Source organism: Hyperoodon ampullatus (assembly GCF_949752795.1).
Source record: "Hyperoodon ampullatus genome assembly, chromosome: 11".
NCBI lineage: Eukaryota > Metazoa > Chordata > Mammalia > Artiodactyla > Ziphiidae > Hyperoodon > Hyperoodon ampullatus.
Window position 1 is genome coordinate 76041186 of NC_136924.1, and position 25639 is coordinate 76066824.

At 39.5% G+C, this 25639-nt stretch overlaps 1 protein-coding gene across 10 annotated transcripts in view; it reads right to left on the reverse strand.

Moving 5' to 3' along the window:
* Positions 1-25639, reverse strand: part of BICD1 (BICD cargo adaptor 1) — a gene marked incomplete at both ends in the record, with an annotated part of 207485 nt that overhangs the window by 41198 nt on the left and 140648 nt on the right. For 7 of the 10 annotated variants that reach the window (XM_079715428.1, XM_079715426.1, XM_079715427.1 and 4 more), the window contains 3 exons: positions 341-1432; positions 11920-12345; positions 18989-19141. In XM_079715428.1, the coding sequence (XP_079571554.1) occupies positions 341-1432; positions 11920-12345; positions 18989-19141 (1671 nt within the window). Of the gene's footprint in view, positions 1-340; positions 1433-11919; positions 12379-18988; positions 19142-25639 lie in introns of all 10 variants that reach the window. The other 3 variants (XM_079715429.1, XM_079715432.1, XM_079715424.1) reach the window with 3 other exon arrangements.

Below are 25639 nucleotides of genomic sequence, written 5' to 3' on the forward strand. Positions count from 1 at the left end.
TCTGCATTCCCCCATCTCCTATTTCTACACTCAATGATCGCTGGGCTCCAGGTAAGTACCGCCTGGACTGCCTTTCTACATCTGCAGCTGGATCTTCTCTGTTCCTGCTTTAATTTCCTCACCTCTACCTCTACTTAGTAGGACATAGCTACTCTCCTGTTTCATCCATTCACTTCAAAGAAATTATTACATTCTGATCTGGCTCTGGCCATAGTTTGTTTTATTCCTCTATGACCAGGAATCTGAACTCTCATCCTGATGGTGGTGGACACTCAAAAACATTTAGGAATAAACGAGTTAAAGTGTTGGTTAGCATGGCTCATTAGTAGAATGAGATCACCTGTTTGTTGGCTTTCAGCACTGCCCTCAGTGTGGCGATCTGCTCCCGTTTGGTGCTCAGCAGGGACTTAAGCTTGAGGATCTCTTCCATTAGGGCTTCTTTGTCTTTATCAATCATGGGGGCCAGCTCCCGTGCTGCAGCTCTTTGACGAGACAGTTGCAAGGACCGGTCCACAGCTTTCTGCAGATGTTTGATTTGGTCCCGGATTATGGCATTAAGGTTGTAGATATTCATTGGTTCTTTGCGGATGTCACTTGTGTCTAATACTGGAGATGATGGTGGGGCAGTAATAACAGGAGAGATGGTGGGAGTCTTGGTTGGACTTGGTTCTTTGCTGGCCTCTGTGTTTTCTTTTGAAACTGGTTCAGGTGAGGTCCTTGTTTCTACAGGGGATGACACACCCCGCCTGGCCAACCGTGGAGACAAAAGTCCCCTGGGATCATCAGGCCCTTTCAGGCTGCCACTACGGGTGACTCTACTTTGCCTATAGTAGTCCAGCATGACCCTGTTAGGGGTTTCATTATTACACAGACATACATGATGGTAAAGCTGAGCTAGCTCCTCACTAAATGTCACCAACTCATCCTGGGCTGTATTAAGGGTATTGTGATTTTCATTGGCTATGCTGGTCATCTTTTGCAACTCCTTCTCCATATGGGCCATCTTCTCTCCACTCTCCTTGGTGGTCTTCTCAAGGCTTGTAATCTGCTCATCATACATTTGGATCTTACTCTCATACTTAGTCTTCTCTTCAGTATAGTTTTCTACAGATTTATTATATTTCTCCTTTAAGGCCTTAATTTCAGCTTTCAAATCGATCACCTCAGTTACTGCTACCCTGTATTTGCATTCAAGGATCTCTAAGCCATTGATGTCCACCTCGTAGTCATGGGTCTCCTCTCCCGAGTCCTGGCCCTTTTCCCCGTCCAGCTGCTTGAGCTCCTTGCTGCTCTGCAGGCCCCTCATGGCATTAACGTGCTCCGTGAGCCGGTGCACCCGTTCGTGCTGCTCCGTCAGTGCCCCCTTGGTGTGTTCCAGCTGCGTCTGTGACTCCTGGAGATTGGCCAGAAGAATGGCCTTCTCCCGTTCTACCTGCAAGGGCAAAAGAAAGTCTCTGAATGACTTCAAGGCAATGCCAGTGATGAGCTTGACCCATTCACATTTGGACATGTATATGTTTTAAAAATGCAGAAGAGCCCATGTTTCCATTACTACAAGTTGAATTGGAGTGTGTTTTCTTATTTCAGCAGCACTGGTAAGTCAATCAAAAAAGTACATCATTCCAAAAGAATTATGCTCTGCATATTTACCCATCTAAATTCTCATGCATTATACAGAAGTCAAATCTGGGCAAGCTTCAGTTTAATAACGTATAAAAGGAGCATAACAATGCCTGTCTCATAGGGACATTTGGATGATTCAGTAGGACAGTGAATTTAATGCTCAAGGTATTATAATGTTAGCTGTTGTTAACATTTGGGTAACTGTGGTCCAATTCCCACGACCAAAATGCTTCTACATGGCAAACACATCTGCTTTACAAATTTGTATTTGTATGTGCAAAAGCAACTCTTTCATCTCAGAGTCAGGATATATTTGAATACAAATCCTCTTAGCTGGGTTTCATTATGTATAATAGATTGTACTTGCTTACAGCTGAAGATGAATTGACTTACCCAGACTATTGGGCAATAATTTTAAGTGAAAATCCAGGTAATTATGCAACACAGTATTTGATGAAAAGCCAAGACATTTGAATTTTTGATAAAAGTGATGGAAAGTCTCCTAAATATTCTATTATTGGTATTGTATACAATCTCAATGAAATGGACTGTTTTTTTCTTTTTCTCTTAAAAATTAAGTAAATTTGCTCTGAAAAGTCTAAATATCATTTGATTAGTATACATGAATACAATACACATAGCTGATTTCAAAAAGCTCTTCAATAGGAAAAACTTTTGGATAAAACTAAAAACTGGACGAGAACAAAATGTACTGAACGTGTCTCAGGTTTGTTTTAGAGGCAAAAGTGTTACGATAAATGAGATAATGCCTTTAGGAGAGCTTCCAACCTGGACTTTGCCAATTCCCATTTAACATGAACATTTTCTAAGCCCCAAAGTATGTCTACCAGTTTCTTCATGATAGCACCTCCAGAAAACATCAAATAGAACAGTCTCCTTCATATGTATATGTTCCACATATAGTACTAATTTCCACACTCAATACATTTCTGGTGGAATCATTTGAATAGGGAATGATGTCCAAATTTTATACACACATACATACATACAGGTGTGTGTGTGTATATATATTTTTTCTGGACAAGTGAGGTTGGTTTGCCCTCCCCCTCCAAAAAAAGATAACTAAATTGTGGATAATTTTGTATAACTCTGCCATTACATTTTCCCTCAGCTACTGAGGCTTGAAGTACCTTAAATTGTATTTGGATTTCAGACAGCAGGGCTTAAGCTATTTAAGATACATGGTACTTTGAATTATTAAATGCAAAGCACTTAAAGATTAAAATTACTATTCATTTTAAGTGTATATTTTAATCTCCATTTGTGAAGAACTTATTCAAGAGAGCCTTGCTGAGTTAACTGTAATCTTCTATAATTATATATAAATAATATATAATCTTCTACAGTGACTAAGAATAGTTGCCTTATTTCTCTTCTTACAATCTCTGTCTTCTGTCTGAAACTGAAGATTTTACTTTGCATAGTAGGGTTGGTTGTTTTGCCAGAAAACTTGAATGCATAATTTGTAAACTCTGTAGTCTGGTATAAGTACACAATATATATTATTATTATTGTTATAATTATGTGCCATAGAAATTTTTATTATTTTTTGGCCATGCAGCATGCAGGCTCTTAGTTGCGGCATGTGTGTGGGATCTTAGTTCCCTGGCCAGGTTTCGAACCCGTGCTCCCAAAGTGGAAGCACGGAATCCTAAAGCACGGAGGCCGCCAGCGAAATCCCATCCCATAGAAATTATTATTATTATTATTATTACTTTTAAAGGCAGTTGGAATGACGGTTGGAGGGAGGGGACGATTTTAATATTTATTTATTTATTTATTTATTTTGACTGCGCCGAGTCTTATTTGCGGCACATGGGATCTTTAGTTGCAACATGTGGAATTCTTAGTTGTGGCATGCGAACTCCTAGTTGCGGCATGCATGTGGGATCCAGTTCCCCAACCAGGGATCGAACCTGGGCCCCATGCATTGGGAGCGTGGGGTCTTAACCACTGGACCACCATAGAAATTATTTTTCATTTCGCTGAGTGTTTAACTTTTAAATAAACACATTTACATGTACTGAGTACTGATAGATTCTTTTGTGAAGGAACAAAAGAAAAGACAGCAGAATTTGCATGTTTATATTAGGACTTTTATAGGAAAAGAAATAAAAGCTGTTTTATGAATTATTAATTTCTATAAAGTCTTTATCCTGGTCATCTGACTTTCAGTTTGACACCTGAATGACTGGTGTGATTTTTGTAATGTTATACATAGTATGAGTATGTAAAATAGAACTCAGAAATAAATAACATTCTTCTCTGCTTCAAGTGAAGTAACACTGGCAAATCTGTGCCCTGATGAATGAGAGCTGTGAAAAAAGATCAGCCTACAACCAAGAAACACAAGGTGAGGGAATCCAGCAGTTGGAAAAGAAGGTAATATATTTTGGAGAGTGTGGTGAGAAGGAATCTCTTCTCTCTGTCTATCTCTCTCACACAGACACACACGTATATGCAAAAGTCAGTCAGCTGGACAAAGACTCAAAAAAAAAAAAAAAAAAAGAAGGGGAGGGAGTCTTTTCAAGTCATTCTATGAGGCCAGTATTACTCTGATACCAAAACCAGGCAAAGAAAACTATAGACCAGTATCTCTTATGAATATAGACACAAAAATCTTGAACAAAATACTAGAAAACTGAATCCAGCAATATATAAAAAAGTGTTAGACAACCTGACCAAGTGGGGTTTATCCTAGGAATGCAATGTTGACTTAACATGCAAAAATCAATAAATATAATACACTGTATTAACAGAACACAGGACAAAACCACCGATCATCTCAATGTATGCAGAAAAAGCATCTGACAAAATTCAATACCCCTTCATGATGAAAACAGACAACAATCTAGAAATAGAAGAGAACTTCCTAAACCTGCTGGGGCATCTACAAAACACCCACAGATGACATACTTAATGGTGAATGCCTTCCTCTTAGGATCAGGAACAGGACGAAAATGATTGCTCCTGCCACTTTTATTCAGCGTTGTACTAGAAGTTCTAGCCAGGGCAATTAGGCTATGGTCAAGAGGCAAATAAATGTCTGTGAGGCTGTGGAGAAATCAGAATCCTCATACACTGCCAGTGGAGATGTGAAATGGTTCAGCTGCTTTGAAAACAGTCTGGCAGTTCCTCAGAAGGTGAAACATAGAGTTACCCTACGACCCAGCAACTCTACTCTTAAGTATATGCTCAAAGGAATTAAAATATAAGTGCACATAAAAACCTGTACATGAATGTTCATAACAGCATTATTCATAATAGCTGAAAAGTGGAAATAACTCAAATGTCCATCACTGATAAATGAATAAATAAAATGTGGTATATCTATATAACAGAGTATTATTTGGCAATAAAAAGAAATGAAATACTACTATATGTTACAACATGAATTGAACATATTATGCTAAGTGATAGAAGCCAGACACAAAAGACCACATATTGTGTGATTCCACTTAAATGAAATGTCCAGAATAGACAAATCTACTGAGACATAAAGTAGATTAGTGGTTGCCTACGGTTGGAGTGGCTACTAATGGGTACATAGTTTCTTTTTGGTGTAATGAGTTGACTGTGGTGGTGATTGAACAACTGTGTGAATATACTAAAAAACACCAAATTATACCCTTTAAGTGGGTGGATTGTATGTGAATAATTGCCATAAAGCTGTTCTTAAAAAATAACTACATAGAACTTCCCTGGTGGCGCAGTGGTTGAGAGTGCGCCTGCCGATGCAGATTCGTGTGGGGCACGGGTTCGTGCCCCGGTCCGGGAAGATCTCACATGCCACGGAGTGGCTAGGCCCGTGAGCCATGGCCGCTGAGCCTGCGCGTTCGGAGCCTGTGCTCCGCAACGGGAGAGGCCACAACAGTGAGAGGTCCCCATAGCGCAAAAAAAAAAAAAAAAAAAAAAAACTACATAGACTCACCCCTTGTCGTGTGATTATGGATGCTCTTATTATGGTTACTGACAGATGGTTTAAAAAAAAAATAAGGCTTCTGAGAAATGTGTTTGCCTAAAGCTTTTTTTGTTTGTTTGTTTTCTTGCGGTACGCGGGCCTCTCACTGTTGCGGCCGCTCCCGTTGCGGAGCACAGGCTCCGGATGTGCAGGCTCAGTGGCCACGGCTCACGGGCCCAGCCGCTCCGCGGCATGTGGGATCTTCCCGGACCGGGGCACGAACCCATGTCCCCTGCATAGACAGGTGGACTTTCAACCACTGCGCCACCAGGGAAGCCCTGCCTAAAGCTTTTAAAGGTAATCTTTAACTGTAAAGTTTATAATAGTTTGACAACTTAAGTTGTCAACTTTGTCCTAAGAAATTGTATTTGTCACATTTTTAAAAACTAGGAACTGACCAGCCTTGTCTTACTAATTTCATCCCATAAATATTCTGTGAGTCTTTGTTAAGCACAAATAATATTTCATTTGTTTGACTCTCTCTCTTTCTCTGTGTAGCAATCCACTTCCTAGGCTTTTGGCTTTGAGCAAATGACATAACATATTTGTGCCTCAGTTTTCCTATCTGTAAAATGGGGATAACACTATCTACCTGGGTTATAAGCATCCACCAATTAAGCAAATATATACAAATTGCTTTTAACTCTTATGGGACATGCAGCAAATTGACCACTTACCATCATTATAGGAAAATTTTAAATTGCCTTTAATAGAGTATATCTAAACACAATATGGATCTTTATTTCTTCCACATCCACGAGGATACAACAAAACTTATAAATTTCAGTTTTACAGAAATGTTACTATTTTCTCACATTACGTGTGAAATTATATAGCCAGTATGATACTGATAAAAACAATGCAAAGAGTTTTCTCCTGCTTAGTCTTACTCTCTGTGATATGAAGTTAAACAGAGGCTATTTGTCAAAGGTAGAAATTTTAGCACAAGCATAGAGACTCCTTTAAATAGACTATGTAATTTATTTAGTGTTCCCAGGCAGGATCTACTTATTTTCATTCTAATAAAATGAACTAAAGTACTTGTCACTGGGAATTATTATTATTATTATAACCTGTTTGAAATAACTGGGTTTTGAGGGTGATCCAATTCTAGGAGGCACTATTTAAATTGTAGTCAGTGTAGGTTTTTATATTTATCAATATTACTACCATTTTCCAGCAGATGGCAGTATGATATCTTGAGGAAGGGGACTTTTTAATTTTTTTCCTAATTCCAACAAAGGCATCATAGAGACTAGTGATGGGGCTAATTTATCACCTTTCACCTTCCCTTTTATAAATGCACCTCAGAGAAGTGAGGCAATTAACCCAACATTCCTGATACCCAAGGCATAAACATAGTTTTTTTCTTTTTGGAATCAGGTTAAGTAAGTATCCTTAGTGGGGAAAATGTAATTTACACGCATAGATGGAATCTTGCAAGATAAGAAGAGGCTGATAGGCTTTGACTCAGGTATGCTGTTTTCAAAGGGTTTTTTTATTTTATTTTTTAAAGTATTTATTTTGGACTAATTTAAAAAACAGAAATAAAAGTATATTTAAAGCATAAAAAATATATATTTATTTATTTATTTGGCTGCATTGGGTCTTAGTTGAGGCACACAGGCTCTTCATCACAGCCCACTCACTTCTCTCTAGTTGAGGTGGGGAGCCTCCAGAGTTCGCGGCCTCAGTAGTTGCGGCACGCAGGCTCTCTAGTTGTGGCCTGCAGGCTTAGTTCCCCACGGCATGTGGGATCTTAGCCTCCAACCAGGGATCAAACCTGCGTCCCCTGCATTGGAATGCAGATTCCTAACCACTGGACCACAAGGGAAGTCCCTCAAAGGGTTTCTTTAATCCTAAGAAAGAAAATCTTAAAAGCTGCATATTCCCTGGTATAGGGTGTTACATTCCTGCCTCTGCCCTTCTACATATGAAATTAAATTTGTTTTTCTCTTGTTAGTCTGTCTTCAATTTAATTATTAGGCCAGCCAAAGAACGTAGAAGGGAAGAGGGGAAATTTTCTCTATGCCTACACTTTCTATATTCTGAATATTTAATTTCAAAATACATCTGGCCCCAAGTGTTCCAGATAGTCATAGTGAAAGTGCATTTTATTGCTCCCTCAGAAGGTCCAAAACAATGGTACTGCCATGGTATGTGCTGCAAGGTGTGCGTAAGTGTTGTTTATTAGAACTGCCATATTATTTTCAAGGCTCATTCACATCAACTGCAATAACTTCTAGGCAATGTATCCTGTAATTAAAAAAAAATTTATTTATTTTTGGCTGCATTGGGTCTCTGTTGCTGTTCACAGGCTTTCTCTAGTTGCGGCGAGTGGGGGCTACTCTGTTGTGGTGCACAGGCTTCTCATTGCGGTGGCTTCTCTTGTTGTGGAGCACGGGCTCTAGGCACGCAGGCTCAGTAGTTGTGGCATGAGAGCTCTAGAGCGCAGGCTGAGTACTTGTTGTGCATGGGCTTAGTTGCTCTGTGGCATGTGGGATCTTCCCAGACCAGGGCTCGAACCCGTGTCCCCTGCGTTGGCAGGCGGATTGTGAACCACTGCGCCACTATGGAAGCCCTCCTGTAATGTTTTTATAATTTATTTATATGAATTAAACACAAGGGGACACATAGCTAAGGAAAAACTCAGATTATAAAGAAATTATGCATGAGAAGATACATTCTGCTATACTAGTGTTCAACAGTTTGAATAAGATATATTACAAAAAATGCTGATTAAAAGAAAAGAGGTGGTTAAAAGAAAAGAGGTAGTTACTTTGCCTACAACAAAATTAGTAGTTAGTTTTCCGAGTGTGAGACTGGACACTGCAAAGCCCTTCCTGTGTGGAGCCTGTTTTTTACAACTAAATTAAGAGCAAACTTTGGGACATAAGGCCCTTCCTGTGTCCCTCTACATCTTTATAAACTGTCAGCATTAATTAAGTGCTAATGAAAGATTCAAAGGTACACAGTTTTCTCATATATTGAGGGACGGTTTATCCAGCCAAGTTTTTCTCACTCTAACTTTTTGCTGAATGAATATCCCTTTTCAGACTGTCTCACACCCCGAGACTTAACCAGCAGCCACATTACTCCCATCTGAGATGACTATCCTTGAGCTAATCATCCAACAATAACAGTTAATTATATTAATAACAGCTAAATAAATGGAGTGCTTAACAAATTAAAGGCACTGTGGAGTTGAAATAATGATAATAGTTCATAATTATTGAGCATTTATCATGTGCCTGGCCCTGTTCTAAGCACTCTGTGTACATTAACTCAAAAACCTTCATGACACTTTGAAGAAGGTAAAATGTATCCCCATTTTATGGGAGAGTAAAGTGCTGTCCCTCTAAGAATGATTCTTGACTAGGGGTTGACCCTTGGGACATTTGAAATGTGTGGGGCATTTTTGGTCACCACATCTATGAGGAGATGTAATGAGCATTTAATGGGTTGGGACCAGAGATGCTAAACCTCCTGTAACTCATCAGACAGACTCAGACAATGAGGAACTCTCCCACCCCAAGTGCTGCAAGGTGGTTCCCTTTGAGAACCACTCTCTTGCTGAGAACTTGTTCTTCACCATTCTTTTGATTAAACTACTCCTCTCTTTTGGACTTTTGTATTCCCCAGCTCAGATTACATCTAGGATTAAAACTGAGAACTGCTCTGAGCTTTCAACCAATAGTTGACCTGGCTGAAAACTATTGGGCTGTTTACATATAAAACCCCCTCTTCCTCATATACTCTCAGTGCCACCAAAATTAAAAAAAAAAACAAAAGCTTCAAACCACTAAAGTTTTATCCTAAAGAAACCAACATGATAGTTTAAGAAAAATTTTACATTAATTCTATTTAATTTGAGGGCATACGTTCTTGTAAATATATGTCACAAAAATTTTTTTTCACAAGAAATGTGTTTTCTATCCACCTGGTTGTATTAGTATAAATTGAGCAAAAAGACATGAACAAGTATCACCTACACAGAACTGCACTTTGCAGTCAGGTAAATCTATATGAAATTAATTTTCTTCCAGTGGCCATACCCTCTTACCTTGATTCAAATTGAACACTGAGAAAATGAATTCTCACTAATTCTCTTTCAGCAGCCAAAAGCACTGGGCAGGTAAAGTTAAGAGTTAAAGGGTGGACTTCCCTCGTGGTGCAGTGGTTAAGAATCTGTCTGCCAATGCAGGGGACATGGGTTCAATCCCTGTGCCGGGAAGATCCCACATGCCGCAGAGCAACTAAGCTCATGCACCACAACTACTAAGCCTGCGCTCTAGAGCCTGCGAGCCACAACTACTAAAGCCCGCGCACCTAGAGCCCATGCTCTGCAACAAGAGAAGCCACCGCAATGAGAAGCCCGTGCACCTCAACGAAAAGTAGCCCCCACTCACCGCAACTAGAGAAAGCCCACGCACAGCAACGAAGACCCAACGCAGCCAAAAATAAATAAATAGATAAATAAATAAATATTTTTTAAAAAAGTTAAAGGGTATGTCAACTTTTGATATAATATTAAAAATAAGCCTAATAATATATTAATTTTATTGGTTCTCTAGTCTTATTTACTTCTGCTAATTACATTTTCAGTCATCATTTCTGTAGAGGCAGAAAATTATAAGGCCTGGGACTTCCCTGGTGGCGCAGTGATTGAGAGTCCGCCTGCCGATGCAGGGGACACAGGTTCGTGCCCCAGTCCGGGAAGATCCCACATGCCGTGGAGCGGCTAGGCCCGTGAGCCATGGCTGCTGAGACTGCGCATCCGGAGCCTGTGCTCCGCAACGGGAGAGGCCACAACAGTGAGAGGCCCGCGTACCGCAAAAATTAAAAAAAAAAAAAAAAAAAGAATCTGTCTGCCAATTCAGGGGACACGGGTTCGAGCCCTGGTCCAGGAAGATCCCACATGCAGCAGAGCAACTAAGCCCATGTGCCACAACTACTGAAGCCCGAGCACCTAGAGCCTGTGCCCCACAGCAAGAGGAGCCACCGCAATGAAGAGTAGCCCCCACTTGCTGCAACTAGAGAAAGCCCACATGCAGCAACGAAGACCCAACACAGCCATAAATAAATAGATAGATAACTAAATAAATAAATAGAAAAGAAAATTATAAGCCCTGTTTGCTATAAAAAAAAGTGATTGCCAGCGTCTTAAGGCCTTTAATTATCAGCTTTATGCAAAGAACCTTGGTGGGATAACAGACTGAAGAGCAAGCCTCAAACTTGTCACTTAACAAGCTTGTTGAAGCAGATGCCTGGCTCAGTAGATCTGTGGGGAGCCCAACAATTTGTCCCTCAGCAGCCCACAGGTGATGATGGTGGTGGCGATGCTGCTCCTCTGACATCATTTCCATCATCACTGGATTAATGTATGGTCGGGAAGCAAGACTACATTAGAAAGCCATTTCACAGTGAGATAAGCTTGCGGGACTCTCCCCAAGACATTTGATTAGAAGATGCTAAAAATTTAAGGCCTAGCTCATGTAGGAAGAAGAAATCCTTGGTTTCAGATTTATACCTGTTCTGTATTTTTAATCATATGATCATAATTACATGATATCCTGCTAGTTTGTATATAGAAAGTCCTTCATGTCTTTGACGTATTTATTTATTCATTTATTTATTTATTTATTTATTTTTAACATCTTTACTGGAGTATAACTGCTTTACAATGGTGTGTTAGTTTCTGCTGTATAACAAAGTGAATCAGTTATACGTATACATGTACCCCCACATCTCTTCCCTCTTGCATCTCCCTCCCTCCCACCCTCCCTATCTCACCCCTCTAGGTGGTCACAAAGCACCGCTACGCGGCTGCTTCCTAATAGCTATCTATTTGGTATTGTGTATATGTCCATGTCACTCTCACTTTGTCCCATCTTACCCTTCCCCCTCTCCATGTCATTCATGTCTTTTAGAGCTTAAAATATTGCTGTGAAGTATAACTATTTATCTTGAAGCTATACACAGAGTTGCTTGTGATAGCAAACTTCATTTTCTGTCATTTCTCTTGTGTATAAAGCTTTTGCAGTCTTTTGTGATAAATGCATCAAGATGCTGTCTTTTCTCCCTTCACACTCGATTGCTATCTAATTTATCTAAGAGATAAATTTCGTAAAGCAATGCAAATGAGAGATTTCGCTTCAACACCTCTTTTGTGTCTTTCTAAACTATTGTACTTTCAGAGTTGCTAAAGAATATTTTAAAAATCTAGAACTGAAATGTGACAATAAGAAATCCCACAACACACTACACGTAACTTACAAAATATTCACTCTAACAGCCCTAAACAAAGTTCTTACCTGCATAAGTTGCTGCTTCAATTTCTGTATTTCTGAGATGTTCAGCTCACTGAATAAGTCAGAAACAGGGTGTAGAGACTCTCCTTTCCTTAGAGTGGGAGTCCGATAGTCTCCATTCAGTTTCACAAGGGGCCCGTGAATATGCCCGTTCATTTTGTCATCATTGTTGGGTTCACTTCCATCCTCTGCAAACTTGAGTCCATCGACTGAAATGCTGATATGGTTATCATTGAGGGTGATGTACTGGGAGAGCTCCTTCCGCAGGCTGTTCTTTTGCTCCCTTTCATTTTTTAAGGTCTCAAGGGCTTCTTCCAGTTGGTGCTCGGCGATTTCTTTCAACCGGATGGCATCTTCCAGTTGGCTGTTCAGCAGCACCGTCTCCTCCTCAAATCGCTTAATCTCATGCTTTAAACCTTCATATTCAACCTGAATCAGATACGATAAAGAAGATCCATAAAACTAAAATTTGGGTCTAACAAAACTGCCATTAAACACTCTAGTGGACCTAACATTTAAAAATTAAAACGCTATAAAATAAATCTGAAAAGCACATGGTGTATACACCATTAAGGTAACACAGGATGGTTTCTTTAGATATCCATACATATAAATTCAATTCCTAGCAGAGATGAAAAAGGTACCTCTCTCAGGATTTCTTTTATGGAGTCCAGTGGTCAAAAGGGGGCACTGTTTGCTTAATAAATCAAGAATATTTTCTTGTAATATTTTATCAGAATATTCACAATCCAAGAAAAGATTTTTATCACTATTACTTTGTTTTATTTAATTATTAATAACGAGGAAATTTTTATACTCAGGGCTAAGTTAGTTAAATGATCACAATAAGAATATAATCTCAATAAAATATATTTGAGAGTAAGATGAGAAAGCAAAGAAAAACTTCATGTGGTTAAGGATAGAATCTGGAATAACAGTACCAATTACCCCAAAACAAAAATACATGGAAGTGGATCAAGATGGTGGAGTAGGAGGACATGGAACTCACCTACCCCCACAAACACATCAAATACATTTACATGTGGAACAATTCTCACAGAAAACCAACTGGAAACTGGCAGAAGATCTCTTACACAAGCAAAGCTGCAAGAAAGATCCCCACATAACCAGGTGATTGTATGCCAGCACCAGCAGCTCTGCTTCAGGCTGCCAGTTGGATAGACTTGGCTTCAGGCTTCAGACTGTGTTCAGGTCAGCTGCACATGTCTTGTTTTAGGACCAAACTTGAAGGGTCACGCTTCCTGGGGCATGAAGGTAAGGGGATTAGTCAAACCAAGGTAGTATGTCTGAAATCTGTGCTCCATCATGTCTGCTAACATTCCAATGGTCAGAGAGTCACATGACTAAGACCAAGGTCAATGGAGCTGGCCAATTTACTCTGCCCTTTCTAGGGCACTGCCAGGTTACGTGGCAGAGGGAGAGAGTAACGAATTGAGAACAATCTAAATCTACCACATATTTTTACCATCACATGATGAGATGTTTTTCTTTTTTAAAAAACTTTTTATTGTGGGTAATGTAAAAATACCCAAGTAGCAAGAAGAGTTCAATGAACCCCCAGGAGCCCACCACTCAGCTTCAACAGTCATCAACTCCTGTCTACTCTGCTTTCATCTATATTTCCATTCACTCCCCTAGTTGGATTATTTTAACCCCTAGATATCACATACTTTAGTATCTATCTCTAAGAGATAATTTTTTTAAAAGGCATAGCTATAATCCCTTGAACGAATAATTTCTTAAGAATATGATATAATCTTAGTTATCAAAACGATGTCAACAATAGGTTTGTAATGTTATAGGAAATAAATACAACTGAGTGAAAAAGGATAATGTATTACGACTGTGGAATACAAGAGATCAAATGGAAATTTAACAAAATGTTAATAATAGTTCTTTAGTGGTGGGAATAAAGGTGATTTTAAGAAAAATAATATATATTGTTATCAATATATTACTCTTGAATTACAACCAAATAAGAGCCTGTTCAAACACTCTCTTGGTCATGAAAGTCTATAGGTGAAAGAGAACTCCGCTCTGCGCCCAAATGCCTTCTTTGGGGCCTTTTCCATGGCTCTTACCACATGCCACCTTTTAATAAATATTTTTAATAAATATTCTCCACAACTACTTAGAGGAAATACTTTTTACGCACCCAGGTGTCCCTCACAGTGCTCCAGTATTCCTTCATAGTGTTTCAACAAAATTCTGCTCTTAATAGGTATTTGCTGAATAAACTTGTGGATGAAAAAATAAAATAGAAAAAAATATAACAACATCAATTATGATATTAGATACTAATAATAAACTGTGTTTAGGGACTTGACCTCTTTCTAGCTGGGCAGCTTCACTCATTCCACTCTCTCAAATGTGGTTCCTATTCACCCAGCTGTTTCATGTTTCTCTGCCTAGGCAAAGAGTCATCTGGAAAACTCTTATTCATCATTCAAGACCCAAGTCAAGACTCTGATCCTAATTGAAGTCTTTGTTGACCCACTCAGGCAAACAGATCACTCCTTTCTTGTACCATCATTGCAAGGCTTTATCATATGATTAGAGCCCCAGCAAAGTGGAGGCACCAAGAAATAGAATGAGAAGGCACTTAAAAATTGGTATCTGATATGTTAAAGAAAGCATCAAAGTAGTCACCATGAGAAAAATCAGTACTTTGTTGTGATTCATTATAGCAATTTCATAGTTTAGTAATTCTATTTTTAATGAGGGTTGGAAATAAGTACCATAATATTTTCAGAGTTTAGAAACTCTAAAGATCTTTTTTTTTTCTTGCTGTTTTCCATTTGGGTTTTATTTAGAACTCTAAAGATCTTAATTTGTACCCATATTGCCAAACCTAACACATAGCTTTACTCTTCAATTACATGGATGGCTGAGTTTATTACCTGCCTTCCCTACTGGGACCATGAGCTCTTTGAGCCAGTGACCACGTTTTTTGTTCTTAAAAAGTACATGGCCTCATAGAAAGCAACCCCTGAAATACTGGTTAAATGAAATCAAATGGAATTGATCCCAGGAAATAATATCTTTAATATCTCTTTTGATATTATTACTTGATAGAAATATATCAATAATAATAGAAATATATCCCTAGAGGAAATATTCTTCATAATAAAAATGATTGTATTATTAATTGAAAACTAGGGTTTTCAATGCTTAGGTAACAAATATTGAATGCTTTAGCTCAATATATGAGATATTAGGGACATGAAATGTATTATTTCTCTCTCCTGCCATCACATCTCTAAAACTTGAGCATGATTTCCTGTCCTATGTTAAGTAGTACTGGGTCCTGCCTGTATGTTAACTGATACTGGGACTAGGCATAAAAAACTTAGCTGCTTGAGGGAAAAACTTGCTCCTGGAAGATAAGACTCAACTAAAACAGCTTCCTCAAGACTTGCATCAAGACCCTCACTTTACTGTACCTCCCAACTCAAAGCTATGTCATAAACTCTGTCTAACCCAACCACTTTCCCACCATGTGAGACCTACCAGTCCAGATCCTCAAATCCTATGAATATCCTTCCTGTTGACATCCTGTTTTGAGATACTACTAAGGCTCTGTTGAGCTGTTATCTTACTGCAAGAGGTCTAACAAACAGCTTTGTTTCATCAACAGATTTTTCTGATGGTCTGTTGGGGAACTGACAGTTGACTTGACACTTTTTTATGGCTACTGCTGCTTACTGCACTTCTTTCAGATATTTTGGTTTGAAAAGTATAAAGGTATAAAACATTTATAAGGTTGGGTCTAATTTTATTTTAGACACAGAACCAAATCAGCACACAGAGGAATGTGGCTAAAGTTTTCAGAGTCAACTCTTTGGCGTAGGATCACAAATAAAAATTGGTATGGTTAATTATAATCTTAAATTTTAGTTTCCTCTGTAAGTTGAATTGTGGATGTAAGATAAAAAGTTTATTTGTTATTTCAACAAGTATTTATTAATATTTAATGCCTACAATGGGTCAGCCCCTGTTTTAAGTGTTTATATTGTAGTGAAGAGAGATGGAAACAAACTAATATATAGAAGCTACATATGGAGTAAGAAGTGCTATTTAAACAATTATTTAGAAAATAATCAACATTTAACAGGAAAATGGGACTTCAGAAGAAGAGCATCTTCTAGTTCTTTGAACTAAACATTTTACAATTCTAGTAGCTTTCGTATTTAGAGAAACCTCAAACCAGGCTGGAAGAGTATAATTTGTATAGGAAGCTTCAGTACAAAGCAACATTCAGACCAATTTTTAGACTGAAAGCCAGCCATCATCATGTCTTTGAAAAAAAATCTGGTATTTATACGTAAAGTATTATATTTAATACTTCATTAGTAAGAAAGTTTATGATATATGCTAAATCCTGTAAATAAAGGCCAATAGTAAGAAAAAAACAAAAAACAAACCCCAGCATTTACTTAATTGGGAGAGACTTGTGACACTACAGTGCACCCATTTGTTAGCAAATAAACCAGAATGGCCCTTTGTAAGGAAAATGATTTCAAATTAATTAATTAGACACTTAATTGGGATAATTACCATATTACATCTAGAAAATAAAATTTAAAAGATGTATACATTTTTGTTTGTTTTTTCAAACTTCTGAGTTAAGCATTTGATTTCCATGTTTCAGTTACTGGTGGGAGGGTATGGGTAAACTGTAAACAGTAATCAGCCAGACTAGTAGTACAAATTCCCACAGAAATGGCATCTGGGCTAATGAATACTCACAGGATACCTTGGCAGTCTTTCAAGAATACTTAATACTGGCCTAAATTAACCTCCTGAGTAAATTAGTCTACCACATGCAGTGATGGGAAACCCTACAGTGTAGATGGATGCTCTCCGCACCCCTGCCTGTGCAGAGAGCAATGAGGACCTGTAGGAATCAGGGGAAATGACCACTTTAAATATTTTCACATCACATAAACTTGCTTCAAGTCTTCTACATTATTCATCAACGACCAAAATAACTAAACAACAAAAAAATACCCTTCTTATTTCTAAGAAACATATATTTTTTAAAAATCTTCTAATTTTCCCCACTGTGAGCTCATTGTCCCCAGACAAATTAAGACCTGGGGTCTCATGGTACTGCCAGCCCTCAGCACACACAGTGATTCAGAGCTTAACGGGGAAGGAATGAGATAAAAACACATGGGATATCCAGATAATCCTTTTTTAATGGTCTGGAACCATCCCCTGCACTCTTTAGTAGACATTTTGCCCCCCAGCACTCCAAAGCTGGGGAGAAGTGGAAATGATCAGAAATAAAATTTCAGGGGCTTCCCTGGTGGCGCAGTGGTTGGGAGTCCGCCTGCTGATGCAGGGGACGCGGGTTCGTGCCCCGGTCCGGGAGGATCCCACATGCTGCGGAGCGGCTGGGCCCGTGAGCCATGGCCGCTGAGCCTGCGCGTCCGGAGCCTGTGCTCCGCGGCGGGAGAGGCCACGGCAGTGAGAGGCCCGCGTACCACAAAAAAAAAAAAAAGAAAATTTCAATTGTGTCAGTTTTCTTCTGGATTTTTCCTTTCCCCTTTTCATCTTTATATCTATCAAAACCACACAGTCATCCCTCAGTCTCTGTGGGGTATTGGTTCCAGGGGCCCCAGGCAGACACCAAAATCTGGATGCTCAAAACCCTTAAAGTGGTCATAGCATTTGCATATAACCACGCACATTGGCTCATCTTTAAATCATCTCTAGATTACTTATAATACCTAATACAATGTAAATGCTATGTACCTGCCATTGTGAGGCAAATTCAAGTTTTGTTTTTTGGAATTTTCTGGAATTTCTTTTCTTAGAATATTTTCAGTCTGTGGTTGGTTGAAACTACAAACACAGAACCCATAGATATGAAGGGCTGACTGAAACAGTTCTGGAAGGAGATACCAACTTGGGAAGGGAGAGAGGTGGAAGCATACAACTGGGCTGCCCTCTAAGCTGACAGAGGGCAAGAATCGTACCCTCTGGATTCTGGTACCTCTGTAGCCTAGCACAGTGCCTGGCACAGTTTGATGACCTGATCTGAGAGGTTATAACAGCGCTGAGACCAGAATTGGGTTGTGGTTGAGGAACCACCTTTGAAAAGACCTTGAAATCCAGTCCACCTTTGCTTAACTACCTATGAATTTTATTCATAAATAAATTCTACCAAAAGTACAGATTCAAGAATGCTATTACTAATAACTATAACAAACCACAATGCAAACTGATCAGGAAAATTCAGCAATTAAGCTAAGTCTCATTACCCACAAAATTATTTAAATGTACACATGCAATCTTTTTAGTCAGCTTACAGCAGAATAAAGAAATCAGGCCTTTTTTTTCTTTTTTTTTTTTTTTTTTTTTTTTTTTTTTTTTTTTTTTGCGGTAGGCGGGCCTCTCACTGTTGTGGCCTCTCCCCTTGCGGAGCACAGGCTCCGGAGCACAGGCTCAGCGGCCATGGCTCACGGGCCCAGCCGCTCCGCGGCATGTGGGATCTTCCCAGACCGGGGCACGAACCCGTGTCCCCTGCATCGGCAGGCGGACTCCCAACCACTGCGCCACCAGGGAAGCCCAAGGCCTTTTTTTTCTTATAATGTTGTTCGTACTGATTTATATTTCGTAATCCCCTTCCTTGTATGATTTGAAAGCAGTTTACAGAGAGAGAGATTGATAGAGATTGCAGGGAAACGTTAAGCTTGTATTACAAAACAAGCTTACAAACCCAGGCTTTAATGAGAAGTCAGCGGCTAAACTGATTATAATACATTTAACTTACTCCAGAAATAAATTAACATAGAGCTAAAGTATAAAGTAAGATTTTTCTTATCCAGTAAAGCTTTTTGGTAATTATACTACTTCTAGGTTTGCCTTTTAAATTTAGCTGAAATAGGAGGGTTGGGAAATTTCAGCACATAATTAATGTTGGGAGATTGAGGCAAATTTCGACAGTTTCTTTTCGGATAAGTAAAGAGAAGATTTAACCTTAATGGTCAGAAGGTGTAGTAGATCCATCTGGAGTGTAACCAAAAATCTTCTTCAACCTCACCTGGTTCTGCTTTAATGTGGACACCAGTTTCTGCAGCGTGATGTTTTCCTCTTCTAGTTCAGTATAGTCCTGAAGGAGGCGGGCCTCTCGGAATTTATATTCTCGGATTTCATCCTTCATCCGTATTCTTTGTAGCTCCACCATCTCATTGTTCTGAAACAAGAGAATAAACAGTAAATACAAAACTTTCTTATTCTAGATTTTATGAAGTGTAGATAAAGTCTTGGTAGTTAAAAGTAATAATAAAAACATCTCATGGAGTGTAAATCGGTACCACCTTTTTCTGAATAAGAATTTAATGATATCTGTCAAACGTTAAAATCACATACACATGACCCAGCAATTCTACAACTAAAAATCATTCTTAAGCATATTTTCTTAGAGGTAAATAAAAAGAAAAATAAATTCATGTATATTTACACAAAGAATTGGAAACAGTCTAAATGTTTGCTAATGGGGGAACAATGAAATAAATTATTATGCATCCTTTAGTGAAGCATTATAAAATTATTTAAAAGAATGAGGAGAAAGGAATGAGGAGGAGCTTTATGCACTAAAATGCAAAGAGAGCCACAATGCATTATGAAATATAAAAGAAAGTTATAGATTAGTATGCATACAATACCAACTTTCCAAACTCCGGGGGGGTCCCTCTGCAAGTTTCAAAATCTTCCAACTAAGCCATGTGGTCTAACCCTGACTTGGTCCAGACACTCTGGCCTCGGTCCCCTGGCTTCAGCCACAGACGCTTCCTTCTGCCCCCTACCACGTTGGACTTGGCCGCTCATTCCCGCCTTCAGGCTTTTTCACTCCCCCTCCCCGACTCCCTGTCTCCAGATCAAGGGTTCTTAGCCTCATCTGCGCCATGACCCTCTTTGACAACGTGGTGAAGCTGATGGAGCTCTTCGCAGAATGATATTTTAAAGGGCACTGAAAGAGTTCAGAACCTCCCATGCCAACATATGCCACTTTGGTATATTGATTATTTTGAGCTGAAGGCACTTGAGAAACAGCAGATGCAGGAAGGGCTCTCTGCCCTCCCCCTTTCTACCTAAAAGCAGGACATGAAATTTCCCCTGAGAAAAGTGCCCCTCCTATACCAGGAAGAGAACGTTCTTATCACCAGAGACTAGGAATCGATGCTGAAATGGACCTGTACAAACACATCTACTAAAATGACCTTCCATTAGTTTCCCCCATTTAGTTCCTAGTCACTGTTCCACGATATACTGCCCCTAGCTCAAGCTCCTTTGTCTTGTCACAGCCCCACAATTTATCCTTCTTTGTGTAAAAAGGTATACAAGCTTTTGGGCCTAATGACTTCTGGTCTTCATTTTCCTTTTGAAGACTCCCATGTACTTGTAAAAAATTAAATTTGTATGCTTTTTTCTTATTAATCTGTTTTATGTCAGTTTAATTCTTTATCCCTGTCACAGAACCCAAGAAGGTAGAAGGAAATTTTCCTCCCTTACAGTGTAAAAGACAAGATTACAAAGGACACTGATTATGCTCAAATTAAGTTAATATAATATTTTACAAAATTATGATATGGTAATCAGGTAGATTATTATGGTAGTGGCCCCCAATTAATCACATTTCCCTGTGGCCACACCCGGTGGAGTCTGAAGTCAAACCTGAACTGGCCTCTCTGACTTGCTTTGACCCACAAAATGCAGTGGAAGCTTTAGCTTGGAAGGCTAAAGGCCTTCCTTTAGGAAGGCCTTGTAGGGACATCCCTGGTTGTCCAGTGGTTAAGACTCCACACTCCCAGTGCAGGGGGCCTGGGTTTGATCCCTGGTCAGGGAACTAGATCCCGCATGCCGCAACTAAAAGATCCCATGTGCCACAACTAAGACATGGCACAGCCAAATAAGTAAATAAGAGGCCTTGTAGCTCTTGTTCTTTCTCTCTTGGAACACTGCCACCATGTAAAGAAGCCCAGGCTAGCCTGCTGGAGCACGTGGCCCAGCCCATAATCAGCACCAGCTGCCAGGCAGGGGAGTGAAATATCTTGAACTCTTTGGCTCAGTTGAGCTGCCAGATGATGGCTGCCACATGAGTGACCCCATGTTAGTTTGTAAGAACTGCCCAGCTGAGTAGAGCTCAAATAGCTGACCCATAGAATCATGGGGTATTATTTTAAGCCCTTAAATTTGGGGTGATTTGCTACACAGTAACATGTAATTGATGCAATAATACATGTGCTTTTTTTTTTTTTTTTTTGCGGTACGCGGGCCTCTCACTGTTGTGGCCTCTCCCGTTGCGGAGCACAGGCTCCGGACGCGCAGGCTCATTGGCCACGGCTCACAGGCCTAGCCGCTCCGCAGCATGTGGGATCTTCCCAGACTGGGGCACGAACCCATGTCCCCTGCATCGGCAGATGGACTCTCAACCACTGAGCCACCAGGGGAGCCCACATGTGCTTCTTTATTAGCAGAATGTATACTCAGATCTAGTGGCAGATCTAAGAAATACCATAATTTCAAAGAAATGATGATATTTCAAGATCCTGCAAGAACTTTGATGTGATATGAAAATACTGATCACAAAGTAACAGGTGCTGCTAATGCTACTGAAGTTTGTGGCCTCATTCAAATGGTAGAAAATGCTAAATTTTTAGTCTGAGTTTAGAGAAAATGGAGATGCAATTATTTTTCCCTCCAAGGTTACAGGCCTTCTGAATTCTATCCACAGACTCCCAGGACCCAAGTTAGGAAACTCTTCTGCTTCTATTTGTCATTTAGGTCTCAGTTCAAATGTCACCTCCTCAGAGAGGCCTTCTCTGAACAGCTGCTATAAGACAGCTCCCCAACCTGTGCCCTTCAGTCTCCCATCATCCTATATGATTTCCTTCATAGATCAGAATTTTAGCATAGAGTAGATACTTAGAAAACAACTATTGAAAGAATAGCACTAAACATTACTTGAAATTAGTAATTTATTTACCTTTTACACTTTTTACATGTATTAAATTTCCTTTTCCATCTGAATATAATGAACCTTTAGTGTTTGCCTATGGGTCCCTAATACCTGTCATATTTTAGGCCCTTATAACCATGGAATGAATAACAAAACAGTTATACAAATGGCTAAACACAAAATCTAAAAAAAATCGTTGTAAAAATTTATTGTAGGGTTTATGGCTTTTTGTCTGCATTGTTAGAGTGAGGAACAAAGGGAGAACAACACATTTTGAAATAAACATACCTAAATCTGTGAAATGACTGGACTTATTACAGTTCTTCAATATACTGTCAAGCTACTTAGAGGCAGAAACATTACTTTATTCCCGGCTCCTTGGACAATATTTTGCATATGTGTTCAATAAGTGTACAATGAAAAATAGTAGAGTCTGGTTACAAAGCCAAATTACAATATTTCATTAAGTTCTTTTATTTTGCAGAAACAGGACATCTTAATTTAAAATTTTCTGTTTCTTAAAGGTCTACCATTAACTGAATGGGTGATGTATAGTTATTTAGTTTTCCTTGTTTATGTGCATGACTATATGAGGAAGCTAATAAATTGGATGCCAGTCATTTATATAAAATTATAAACAAAAACGTTAAGATATAAGAGGTTCTGTAAAATGTGAATATATACAATGTAAAAAATGTTAATGACCACAAACCTAGCTCGTATACACTCAGAATTAATCATAAAACCTTATATAGTAAGATAGTAAATGTCAGGACAAATTTAAGACCATGGCAAAGCTAATGAGGATCACCAACAGATAAATCATAAAATAGCTAATGAAAACTGCTGATGTTAATTAAGGAAAAGGAAGAGCTTGGTGTGGAGACAGGTTAAGTTGAAAGACTCTCTAGCAATAAAACAGACATAAGACCCAGGGACGCAGGGGAAGAAAACTGGTCTCATTTATTTTGTTAGAAACCCCCTTTTTTTAAAAGCATTTTTAAAAAAATTATTTATTTATTTTTATTTTTGGCTGCATTGGGTCTTCGTTGCTGCACGCGGGCTTTCTCTAGTTGCGGCGAGTGGGGGCTACTCTTTCTTGCGGTGCGCATGCTTCTCATTGCGGTGGCTTCTCTTGTTGTGGAGCACGGGCTCTAGGCGAGCGGGTTTCGGTAGCTGTGGCACATGGGCTCAGTAGTTGTGGCTCACGGGCTCTAAAGTGCAGGCTCAGTAGTTGTGGCGCACGGGCTTAGTTGCACCGCGGCATGTGGGATCTTCCCAGACCAGGACTCGAACCCGTGTCCCCTGCATCGGCAGGCGGATTCTTCACCACTGAACTACCAAGGAAGTCCGAAACCCATGTTTTTTTTGTTTTTTTTGTTTTTTGCGGTATGCGGGCCTCTCACTGCTGTGGCCTCTCCCGTTGTGGAGCACAGGCTCCGGACGCGCAGGCTCAGCGGCCATGGCTCACGGGCCCAGCCGCTCCGCGGCATGTGGGATCTTCCCGGACTGGGGCATGAACCCGTGTCCCCTGCATCGGCAGGCAGACTCTCAACCACTGCGCCACCAGTGAAGCCCCATTTTTTTTTTTTTTGAACTGCCAAAGATTAAATTTTATGGGCAGTGTTCTTTGCTTCCATAATAAATTTTTTAAATTTCTATTTTTGTTTTTTGCATACTCATCATACATTTATCTCTGACAATTTTTTTCTTTCTGGGAAAAGATGGCACTGAGCTCTATTAGAAACCCTCATCGAGAAAAATCTGAAAGTGAAATCACGAAAACACTCCCATTTACCATTGCAACAAAAAGAATAAAATATCTAGGAATAAAACTACCTAAGGAGACAAAAGACCTGTATGCAGAAAATTATAAGACACTGATGAAAGAAATTAAAGATGATACAAATAGATGGAGAGATATACCATGTTCCTGGAATGGAAGAATCAATATTGTGAAAATGACTGTACTACCCAAAGCAATCTACAGATTCAATGCAATCCCTATCAAACTACCACTGGCATTTTTCACAGAACTAGAACAAAAAATTTCAAAATCTGTTTGGAAAAACAAAAGACCCCGAATAGCCAAAGCAACCTTGAGAACGAAAAACAGAGCTGGAGGAATCAGGCTCCCTGACTTCAGACTATACTACAAAGCTACAGTAATCAAGACAGTGTGGTACTGGTACAAAAACAGAAAGATAGATCAATAGAACAGGATAGGGCCTCCCTGGTGGCGCAGTGGTTGAGAGTCCGCCTGCCGATGCAGGGGATACGGGTTCGTGCCCCGGTCTGGGAGGATCCCATATGCCGCGGAGCGGCTGGGCCCGTGAGCCATGGCTGCTGAGCCTGCGCGTCCGGAGCCTGTGCTCCGCAACGGGAGAGGCCACAACGGTGAGAGGCCCGCGTACCACAAAAAAAAAAAAAAAAAAAAAAAAATAGAACAGGATAGAAAGCCCAGAGATAAACCCACGCACATATGGCCAACTTATCTTTGATAAAGGAGGCAGGAATGTACAGTGGAGAAAGGACAGCCTCTTCAATAAGTGGTGCTGGGAAAACTGGACAGGGACATGTAAAAGTATGAGATTAGATCATTCCCTAACACCATGCACAAAAATAAGCTCAAAATGGATTAAAGACCTAAATGTAAGGCCAGAAACTATCAAACTCTTAGAGGAAAACATAGGCAGAACACTCTATGACATAAATCACAGCAAGATCCTTTTGGACCCACCTCCTAGAGAAATGGAAATAAAAACAAAGATAAACAAATGGGACCTAATGAAACTTCAAAGCTTTTGCACAGCAAAGGAAACCACAAACAAGACCAAAAGACAACCCTCAGAATGGGAGAAAATATTTGCAAATGAAGCAACTGACAAAGGATTAATCTCCAAAATTTATAAACAGCTCATGCAGCTCAATAGCAAAAAAACAAACAACCCAATCCAAAAATGGGCAGAAGACTTAAATAGGCATTTCTCCAAAGAAGATATACAGACTGCCAACAAACACATGAAAGAATGCTCAACATCATTAATCATTAGAGAAATGCAAATCAAAACTACAATGAGATATCATCTCACACAAGTCAGAATGGCCATCATCAAGAAATCTAGAAACAATAAATGCTGGAGAGGATGTGGAGAAAAGGGAACACTCTTGCACTGCTGGTGGGAATGTGAATTGGTACAGCCACTATGGAGAACAGTATGGAGGTTCCTTAAAAAACTAAAAATAGAACTACCATATGACCCAGCAATCCCACTACTAGGCATATACCCTGAGAAAACCATAATTGAAAAAGAGACATGTACCAAAATGTTCATTGCAGCTCTATTCACAATAGCCCGGAGATGGAAACAACCTAAGTGTCCATCATCGGATGAATGGATAAAGAAGATGTGGCACATATATACAATGGAATATTACTCAGCCATAAAAAGAAACGAAACTGAGCTATTTGTAATGAGGTGGATAGACCTAGAGTCTGTCATACAGAGTGAAGTAACTCAGAAAGAGAAAGACAAATACCATCTGCTAACACATATATATGGAATTTAAGAAAAAAAATGTCATGAAGAACCCAGGGGTAAGACAGGAATAAAGACACAGACCTACTTGAGAACGGACTTGAGGATATGGGAAGGGGGAAGGGTAAGCGAGAGAGACAAAGTGAGAGAGAGGCATGGACATATATACAGTACCAAACGCAAGGTAGATAGA